At 47.2% G+C, this 10,000-nt stretch overlaps 2 protein-coding genes across 3 annotated transcripts in view; one reads left to right on the top strand and one right to left on the bottom strand.

Annotated features, from left to right (window-relative positions):
- The window catches only part of LOC136696794 (coiled-coil domain-containing protein 171-like), a 12,027-nt gene extending 6,885 nt beyond the window's left edge, over positions 1 to 5,142 (top strand). For both annotated transcript variants that reach the window (XM_066671475.1, XM_066671476.1), the window contains exons 18-24: positions 438 to 590; positions 680 to 865; positions 1,155 to 1,300; positions 2,772 to 2,826; positions 2,915 to 3,025; positions 3,715 to 3,867; positions 4,632 to 5,142. In XM_066671475.1, coding sequence (XP_066527572.1) covers positions 438 to 590; positions 680 to 865; positions 1,155 to 1,300; positions 2,772 to 2,826; positions 2,915 to 3,025; positions 3,715 to 3,867; positions 4,632 to 4,832 — 1,005 coding nt within the window. In that variant the 3' untranslated portion in view covers positions 4,833 to 5,142. The remainder of the gene's footprint in view (positions 1 to 437; positions 591 to 679; positions 866 to 1,154; positions 1,301 to 2,771; positions 2,827 to 2,914; positions 3,026 to 3,714; positions 3,868 to 4,631) is intronic.
- A 551-nt stretch (positions 5,143 to 5,693) lies between these two features.
- The window catches only part of LOC136696833 (uncharacterized), a 4,783-nt gene continuing 476 nt past the window's right edge, over positions 5,694 to 10,000 (bottom strand). Inside the window, exons 1-2 of the mRNA XM_066671545.1 lie at positions 9,953 to 10,000; positions 5,694 to 9,868 (exon numbers count right to left, since the gene is read on the bottom strand). The exon at positions 9,953 to 10,000 is cut by the window's right edge and continues 476 nt beyond it. Of these exons, the coding sequence (XP_066527642.1) occupies positions 9,456 to 9,868; positions 9,953 to 10,000 (461 nt within the window). The 3' untranslated portion in view covers positions 5,694 to 9,455. The remainder of the gene's footprint in view (positions 9,869 to 9,952) is intronic.

A 10,000-nucleotide genomic window follows, 5' to 3' on the forward strand; every position in this document is an offset into this window, starting at 1 on the left:
GTCGCTGCTATTCCACGCTCAGCGTAGCAGAAACTGTACTATGTAACCTCTGTCTGAGGGTAGGAAACCACCCTGCCACCTCCTCACTGAGTTCAGGACGGTGCTGTAAAAGTGAATTACACTCTGTAGCCACTGGGGGAGCCCAGATTTATTTGCAAAAGTGTTACGTACTGTTGCTTTAATTGAACGGACACGACGACCGAGAGAGCCCCTCCCGTATCCTCCCCCTCACGTGACACGCAGTGACTTTAAGACCTTAGTGAGATGAGTGGGAGCCGGCCATAGTGGCGGCCAATCAGAAACGCTTCTGTATTCAATCCGTAGAGTTGTCCCTGCTGTTCTTCTCCTCCTTTTCATTGGTTGAGAAGAGTTTTCAGGTTCTCTCCTGTTGAATAAAATGTGTGTGTGTGTGTGTGTGTGTGTGTGTGTGTGTGTAGAGCATGGTCTCCTCCCTGCAGCAGCACTTCCTAGCGTTCACCCAGCGGCTGCACTCTGCGGAGGTGGAGCGGAGGGAGCTGAGGCTCGAGCTGTCCCGACTAAAACGCAGCGCAGCACACACTCGCCACAGACACAAAGACAACACACACACGGTGAGTCTCCCAAGAACACCCCTGCCCTGCTCTGGAGAAGATTTATACACCACCAATCATCACTTAGAAAATGTGTGTGTGTGCTTCAGACATGTGTTCCAGTGGATCAGTTCCAGAGTGTGTGTGCGGAGCTGAGCTCAGCTCTGCAGAGGGAGCAGCAGGCTCAGGCTCTCCTGCACCAGCAGGCCACACAGCTGCGGGAACTGGGCCTCACCATGGAGCTGCACACCGGGGAGCAGCTGGAGAAAGACCGCACCCTGGCTCAGGCCGTGCAGGTACACACCACCCGCGGAACGAGGGGTCGCACTGTAGCCGGGGTTCTGTGGTCCTCGGGGGGGGTCCACGTCCTGGAGGGGGAGGGACATGGGTCCTGTCACACACACATCGTCCCTGAGCTCCTCCCCTGGCCACTGCTGTCCGTATTTAGATTAAGACTAACACGGGTGATACGTAATCTTTCCCCACCCTCCGCCCGCTACCTCACTCACTCACTCACTCACTCACTCGAACATGTTTAGCAGCCTGCAGTCTCTGCACTCATTACTGTGCTTATGTGTGTTGCAGAGTCTCTCGGAAGCGAAGGCGGAGCTACAGAGAAAGGAGCAGTCTCTGCGTGTGTTAGGGAAACGACTGAGCCAATCACAGCGGGAGAAACAGCAGCTACAGCAGAGCATCGACAGCGCGGAGAACGCCCTGCGCACAGCAGCAAGGTCTCACACACACACACACACCGCTACACTACACACAAGTGCACAGTTACACACTCCAGAAAGACCCTACGAAGAACAGCTGAGTAACAGTCACAGTCTAACTGTAGCTAGGTGTTTCAGAAAGTAATGTGTTGTACGTCGGGTGAATCCCGTTGATTGTTTCCCCCCTCCCCCTTGTTTGTGAGTGTCCTGTTTGGAGCTGAGTTACAGGGTGCAGTGGTTAAATCTCCCCCTACGACAACACCTACGACTTTACTTACATTTAGAGCCTCATTCTCCTTCAGAAGAGTTCCACAATCAGAGATTACCCCCCTCTCCTCACTCTTCTGTGACATGGAGCTCAGCTCAGATTCTCATTCTGCAGAGTTCTGTTCACACCACAGTTCCACCTTAAATGATGCAGTAGGAATGTATTATCTCACTATTTAAGGTGGAAGTGTAGATTTACAACTAACTCCCGAGACCTCAGCTGCTCCTCGTGCTGTTTTCTGCTCGTTCTGAAGTAAAGGCCATAATCCACTGACACTACATTAACCTCAGAGAATACACTGGGGTCATAGAGTTTAAAGAGAAAACACTGACACCCCCTCCCCCCAGGTAAAGTGTGTTCACACGTGGTCCAGGGCTGTGTGGTCTGTAAGTGCAGCGCCGTGCGGTCTGTAAGTGTAGTGATGTGCGGTCTGTAAGTGTAGTGATGTGCGGTCTGTAAGTGTAGTGATGTGCGGTCTGTAAGTGTAGTGATGTGCGGTCTGTAAGTGTAGTGATGTGCGGTCTGTAAGTGCAGCGCCGTGCGGTCTGTAAGTGTAGTGATGTGCGGTCTGTAAGTGCAGCGCCGTGCGGTCTGTAAGTGTAGTGATGTGCGGTCTGTAAGTGCAGCGCCGTGCGGTCTGTAAGTGTAGTGATGTGCGGTCTGTAAGTGTAGTGATGTGCGGTCTGTAAGTGTAGTGATGTGCGGTCTGTAAGTGTAGTGATGTGCGGTCTGTAAGTGTAGTGATGTGCGGTCTGTAAGTGCAGCGCCGTGCGGTCTGTAAGTGTAGTGATGTGCGGTCTGTAAGTGTAGTGATGTGCGGTCTGTAAGTGTAGTGATGTGCGGTCTGTAAGTGTAGTGATGTGCGGTCTGTAAGTGTAGTGATGTGCGGTCTGTAAGTGTAGTGATGTGCGGTCTGTAAGTGCAGCGCCGTGCGGTCTGTAAGTGTAGTGATGTGCGGTCTGTAAGTGTAGTGATGTGCGGTCTGTAAGTGTAGTGATGTGCGGTCTGTAAGTGTAGTGATGTGCGGTCTGTAAGTGTAGTGATGTGCGGTCTGTAAGTGCAGCGCCGTGCGGTCTGTAAGTGTAGTGATGTGCGGTCTGTAAGTGTAGTGATGTGCGGTCTGTAAGTGTAGTGATGTGCGGTCTGTAAGTGCAGCGCCGTGCGGTCTGTAAGTGCAGTGATGTGCTGTCTCTCTCTCTCTCGGCTGTCTGTGTGAAACAGGAGTAAAGACTCGTTAGGCTGCTACGTGAAGCTCGTGGAGAGACATCTCACAGAGGTGAGGACGGTTCATGTCTCAGAGTCAGATCTGTACACGTTTCTCTGGATCCCCCCTGTTTTAAACCTTTCTCTTTACTGACTCTCAGCTGAAAGATCGCATCAGTCTGTCTCCGTCTCTGAGCAGTGGAGAGGACCTCACCCTGAACGTCCCCACAGCTCCGACAGGCGCCGGAGGAACAGAGACAGCCGCCTGTCAGGTGGGTACTTTATCACCAGTGGATAAGAGTAAAGCTCAGAACTGTCTCATCTAATACTGCACTCTCTGTCTCTCTGTGTTCTCTCACTCTCGCTCCCTCACACTCTCTGTTCTCTCTCTCTGTTCTCTCTCTCACTCTAACTCACTCTCTCTGTTCTCTCTCTCTCTCTGTTCTCTCTCTCCCTCACTCTCTCTCTCTCACTCTAACTCACTCTCTCTGTTCTCTCTCTCTCTCTCTGTTCTCTCTCACTCCCTCACACTCTCTCACACACTCTCTCTCTCTCTCTGTTCTCTCTCTCCCTCACTCTCTCTCTCTCTCTGTTCTCTCTCTCTCTCTCTCTCTGTTCTCTCTCCCTCACTCTCTCTCTCTCTCACTCTAACTCACTCTCTCTGTTCTCTCTCTCTCTCTCTGTTCTCTCTCACTCCCTCACACTCTCTCACACACTCTCTCTCTCTCTCTGTTCTCTCTCTCTCTCTCTCTGTTCTCTCTCTCCCTCACTCTCTCTCTCTGTTCTTTCTCTCTCTCTCTCTCTGTTCTCACTCTCGCTCCCTCACTCTCTCTCTCACTCTCTCTCTCTCTCTGTTCTCTCTCTCTCACTCACGTTCTCTCTCACTCCCTCACACACTCTCTCTCTCTGTTCTCTCTCTCTCTCTCCCACTCTCTCTCTCTGTGTGTGTGTGTGTGTGTAGACTCTGATCAGGAGTTTTATGGAGCTGTATCAGCTGCTGTGCTCTAAGGTGGCGTCTCTGGAGCGGGAGATTTCCTCGTATCAGAGTCACATCACGGCGCTGAAGGAGGAGCTGCATGACGTCTGCGTCAGAGAAAACCAGAGCTATGTTCCAGTGAGTTCACCCTCCTCTCTCCTGCTCTGATCACACCCTCCTCTCACCGTCGGCTCTTTCTCCTCCTCGTCTCCACAGAGGAACACAGTTCTGTTTCTTAATGAAGCGTCTGTGACCTGCTTTGGCACCTGTTCCTTTAAAGCAGTGCTGCACTACTCCAGTCCTGAGGGCGGGTATCCAGTGAAGTCTGGTGATTCCTCTGCTCACACACACACACACACACACACACACACACACACACACACACCTGATTCAACTCATCTGTTAATTGACAGGTTTAAGGGTTGTGTTTTAACTGAGGAATCACCTGAGGACTCAGGACTGGAGTAGTGCACCTGTTCCTTTAAATGATAATGAGCCGCTCGCTGTTCACCCCGACCCCGAGCGCACAGCAGTAAGGAGCGAGGAGCAGAAGCTCTGGTTTTTAGCCGTTTTCACTCTGTTCTCTTTCTTCTCCGTTTTTACTCAGTGCTCTTATTTCTCCGCGCTCGTTGTGTCTGTTTTGCTGAGTTTAACCTCGTCTTTGAGCTCTCACATAAACACGGGTCCAGCGCTGTGATTGGACAGACTCAGACGAGGGGGTGGGGCCATTCTAAAGTCTCTGCACTTGACGTCAGAAGCGGAGCAGAATCAGAACGACTCGTTTTACCCCGTGTTTCAGACCCAGGCAGCGCACAGAGAACTGACGGTGGTCTTGTTTCACAGTGTGTGGGTTAAATCTCAAACACAGTGTTCTGTAACGGTGCTGTCTCTCTGTGGTTCAGGTGATGGGACCCGATGACCCCGTGCTGCCGCTGTTTGGAGCAGAAGTAGACGGCGGTGCCCCTCTGTCCTCGGCCGCTGGCGTCCCGCAGAAAGACGTCCCTGAAAACACTCATCCCCTTCAGAATAAGAACAAATTCCAAACGCTTCCAGGGAAGAAAAGCAAAGCTCGGAAAATCTGCTCCAAACCCTCGAGACCCTAGTCCAGGCTCCGGCGCCGGTCGGGAGGTTCACACCCAGGGAACACTACTGTTACTGAGGGCACAGCGTGGTCTCTACTCTGCACTGACTGTGATTGTCATAATAAAAGTCCTGTTCTGAGGAGTGGTAATGATCCGTGGTGAAGAGCGTAAGATGTGGATCTGATCTGGGTCTAGGCTCTAATTAATCCTCAGCGTCTCTAAAGGAACTAATGTAAAGGCTGTTTGTAATGTTTGACAAGTGCAGGTTTTAAAGGAAGTCATTAATTTATTCATTACATCTTCTTTAAACACTTCGTCCTCATCAGGGTCAGAGTGTGTGTGAGAGAGTGGACCCTGAGCACAAACACACACCCAGTCACTTACTCACACACACACACACACACACCTATGGATATTATCAAACACACACACCTATGGATATTATCAAACACACACACACACACCTATGGATATTATCAAACACACACACACACACACACCTATGGATATTATCAAACACACACACACACACCTATGGATATTATCAAACACACACCCACCCATCCCTATGGATATTATCAAACACACACACACCCATCCCTATGGACACTATCAAACACACACACACACACACACCTATGGATATTATCAAACACACACACACACCTATGGATATTATCAAACACACACACACACACACACACACCTATGGATATTATCAAACACACACACACAAACCCACCCACCCCTATGGACACTATCAAACACATACACACGTACACACACACACCCCCCTATGGACACTATCAAACACACACACACCCATATGGACACTATCAATCAATCAATCAGATTTTATTTATATAGCGCTTTTCACAACAAAAAGTCATCACAAAGCAGCTTTACAGAGATCCGGGTCCAAGCCTCCTATGAGCAAGCCAGGGGCAACAGTGGCAAGGAAAAACTCCCTCAGCACACGAGGAAGAAACCTTGGAAGGAACCAAGACTCATACGGGGAACCCATCCTCCTCGGGTCGACACCGGAGACACAATAGAGAACAGAAGTAAAAGTGAAGGGGTTATAGTAATATAAATGTAGTATATTAGTGATGATGGAGAAGCAGAAATGAAAATGGTGAGGATGATGATATTAGTGATGTATGAGTCTTAGCAAGGCCAGGATCTTGTACAGGACACGGGCTGGATCAGGGCAACACCTGGAGAGCAGCAGGACATCTCAAAGCATGAGAGAGAGACAGGAGAAAGGAAGCCAGACAAAGGGAACAAATAAAAACACAGAGGTTAGTAGGGTCATGGTAAAGAACGGGGAAATTTGTCCTGCGAAAAAAGCTTCCACGGGTCAGGCAAGAGAACCCAGCGACAGACAGCGTTGTTGGCAGGTACTACAAAGCTAACTAAGAATGCTGTAGCTATGGTGATATGACAGGATTAATACAGAACAGTGATAATATGAAAACCAGCCCGAACACCAATATAGAAGGAGTAACCTGAAGGTGAGTGATTAACCAAAAGCTTGTTTGAAAAGGTAGGTTTTTAATCTAGATTTAAAGATTGAGAGTGTGTCTGAGCCCCGAACAGTAACCGGAGGCTATTCCAGAGTTGAGGAGCTTTGTGAGAAAAGGCTCTTCCTCCTGCTGTGTTTTTCTTAATGCGAGGAACAAAGAGTAGATGGGCATCCTGTGAACGAAGTGTACGTGACGGACGATAAGGTATGAGAAGTTCAGTAAGATACTGCGGGCCTAAACCATTTAGAGATTTATAAGCTAAGAGGAGTATTTTATAGTCAATGCGAAATTTTACAGGTAGCCAGTGTAGGGACGAGAGAACTGGGGTGATATGTTCAAATTTTCTAGCTCTAGTGAGCACCCTGGCTGCTGCATTTTGAACTAACTGAAGCTTGTGTAACGCTTTGCACGAGCTCCCTGCCAGGAGCGCATTGCAGTAGTCTAGACGTGAAGTTATAAAAGCATGCACTAGTTTCTCTGCATCTTTTAATGATAAAATATGCCGAATTTTGGCAATATTGCGTAGGTGGAAGAAGGCGGTTTTGACTGTATTGGATATGTGGGTATCAAATGTGAGAGTCGAATCAAAGGCTACACCTAAGTTTTTAATGATGGCATTGTGTTTTACTGTTGAATTATCAAGATTAATAGCAGCATTTCTGAGTGAATGTATCTGAGTATCTGTACCTAGTAACAAGACCTCAGTTTTATCAGAATTTAACATGAGAAAGTTTTGCATCATCCAGTCTTTAATTTCAGTTAGACATTCTGTTATTTTACGTAGACAAGCAACATCATTGGGTTTGGCTGATATATACAGTTGTGTGTCATCAGCATAACAGTGGAATTGAATCCCATGCTTACGGATTAGTCTACCCAGTGGCAGCATGTAGAGTGTGAACAATACAGGGCCAAGCACTGATCCTTGTGGGACACCATATTTAACTAAAGTATGATTAGAGGATTTATTATTCAGATAAACAAATTGGTAACGATCGGATAAATAAGATCTGAACCAAGAGAGGGCAGATCCTTTTATTCCTACCAGATTTTCCAGCCTATCAAGAAGCATCACATGATCTATGGTATCAAACGCTGCACTAAGGTCAAGCAGCACCAGAATAGAGATATAGCCCTTATCATGTGAAAGGAGTAAGTCATTAGTTACTCTTGTTAGAGCCGTTTCTGTGCTGTGATTTGGTCTAAATCCAGATTGAAAAATGTCATGAATGTCATTGTTTTGTAGGTAAGAGCACAACTGCTGTGACACGACTTTTTCTAGAATCTTAGCAATAAAAGGGAGGTTTGAAATTGGCCTGTAGTTTGCGAGTACAAGAGGGTCAAGATTGGGTTTTTTAATAATTGGTTTGATTACCGCTAGTTTCAGAGGTTTTGGTACATATCCAATGTTGAGGGATGAGTTTATTATTGTGAGCAATGGTCTAATGACTTTAGGTAAAATTTGTTTAAATAATTGTGTTGGTACAGGATCCAGTAAGCATGTAGTTGATTTAGATGAGCTAATTAAACTAAGCAAGTCATTTTCATCGACAGAATTCAAGTAGTCTAAGTGCACCTCAGAGCTGGCAGGGGGTTCATCTACGAGAGCCGATGTGACTTTGGACTGATTTTGGATTTTGAGGCGAATGCAAGCAATTTTATCATTAAAAAACCTCATAAAGTCATTGCTACAGAAATCAGAGGGAACAATGGGGTTGATTTCCTTTTTGTTTCCAATTAGATTTGATACAGTGCTAAAAAGGAATCTAGGGTTGTCTTTGTTGTTTTCTATAAGGGAAGAGATGTACTGTGATTTGGCTTTAGATAAGGCATGTTTGTAGTCGGTGAGGCTGTGCTGCCATGCAATTCGGAAACATTCTAGTTTTGTGTGTCTCCATTTACGTTCATGGTTACGAGCAGCCAGTTTTAATGCACGCGTGCTGTCACTGTACCATGGAGCAAGCCTTCTCTCTCTAAATTGTTTGGTCTTGACTGGTGCAACACTATCTAGGTTTGTACACAATAAGTGTTGTAGGTTGTTTGTAATGAGCTCAAGGTCATTTGGGTGAGTTGGAAAAGAAATGGTGGTAAGGTCTGGAAGGTTGTTGATAAAATCACTAACTGTTGAGGATGTTATAGTGCGCTTTCTAATATAGCGTGGTTGTGGACAAATATCAAAGTTTAACGCAATTTCATATGTGATTAGATGGTGATCAGAGATGGTCTCATGTAGCGAGAGATTGGATAGATTCTTTATCTCAATGCCCCGTGTTAACACTAGGTCCAATGTGTGTTTGCATTGATGAGTGGGCCCAGTAACATTCTGAGTGAACCCTAGCGCATCCAAAATTGATTCAAATGCAATTTTAAGTGGATCATGGTCCTTCTCAAAGTGAATATTGAAATCACCAACAATTAAGGCCTTTTCTGATACGATAACTACACTTGAGAGGAAATCAGCAAATTCACAAAGAAATTCTGTATAAGGGCCAGGAGGACGATAGACTGTGATGAGCATAAACGAGTGCTGCCTTTTTGATGCAGTGACTTTAAGAGTAAGTACTTCAAAGGATTTAGTATCATAACTAGATTTTTGTGTTGTGTCAATGGTAGGGTCATAGATTGTGGCTACACCACCACCACGACCAGATGTTCGTGGGCAACTGTAATAGCTGAAGCCAGGGGGAGTGGACTCATTTAGGGCAATGTATTCATTGGCTTTAGCCCATGTTTCGCAGAGACATAATGCATTGAGTTTGTTATCAGTAATAATATCACAGACAGTGAGTGCTTTGGATGTTAGAGATCGTATATTTAAAAGCCCTAATTTAATGCTGGAAGTGCTGAAATATTGCGTTCGCTGCAGTGCCTTGGTGTTAATTCTAATTAGGTTGTTAAAACTGATTTTTGGGCGTTTGTGATAACAAGCTTTGCGGGGAACAGACACAGTCTCAATGCTGAAAAATTTATTAGCGTTAATCAGAGTGGGTGATATGGACATGCTACTCATCATACTAGCAGTAGAGAGATGGTCAGGAGGAACATTAGGAATTTTAATATTACTTACCTGCTCGCTATCCATTCCACCTACCTGACTGATGTGACTGGGAATGACCAGTCAGTTCCAGCGCAGAACCACCTCAATGTTCTCAGAGAGAACTGCGGATCCTAGACGGCTCGGATGAAGCCCATCCCAACGATACAGGGCCGGACGCTCACGAAAGCACTCCCAGTTGTCGACGTAGTCCACGCCGACAGTGCCGCACCAATCCAGGAGCCAGGAGTGGAGCCCGAAGAGCCTGCTAAACGCCTCGCATCCTCGACGGTAGGTGGGCAGGGGGCCAGAGACGATGATCCTAGCATCCGTCTTCTTCCGAGCGGTATCCAGAAGCGAACGGTAGTGCTCCTTCAGGACCTCGCTGCGGCGGGCGGAGATGTCGTTCGTTCCCACGTGGAGAACGACGGTGCCGAAGTCCTCGCGCTGCCGAAGCGCCGACGGAAGCCGCCTGGCGACGTCCAGGACACGTGCGCCTGGGAGACAAGACACGGTTGCATTACTCTTTATCCCCGGCACTTTTAAATGTCTAACTATTGAATCACCAATAATAAGAACACCGTCCTGTTTAGTCTTCGGCGCTGGAGCAGGTGAAGGCCAGGAGCTGA

Source organism: Hoplias malabaricus, chromosome 5 (genome assembly GCF_029633855.1).
Source record: "Hoplias malabaricus isolate fHopMal1 chromosome 5, fHopMal1.hap1, whole genome shotgun sequence".
NCBI classification, from domain to species: domain Eukaryota; kingdom Metazoa; phylum Chordata; class Actinopteri; order Characiformes; family Erythrinidae; genus Hoplias; species Hoplias malabaricus.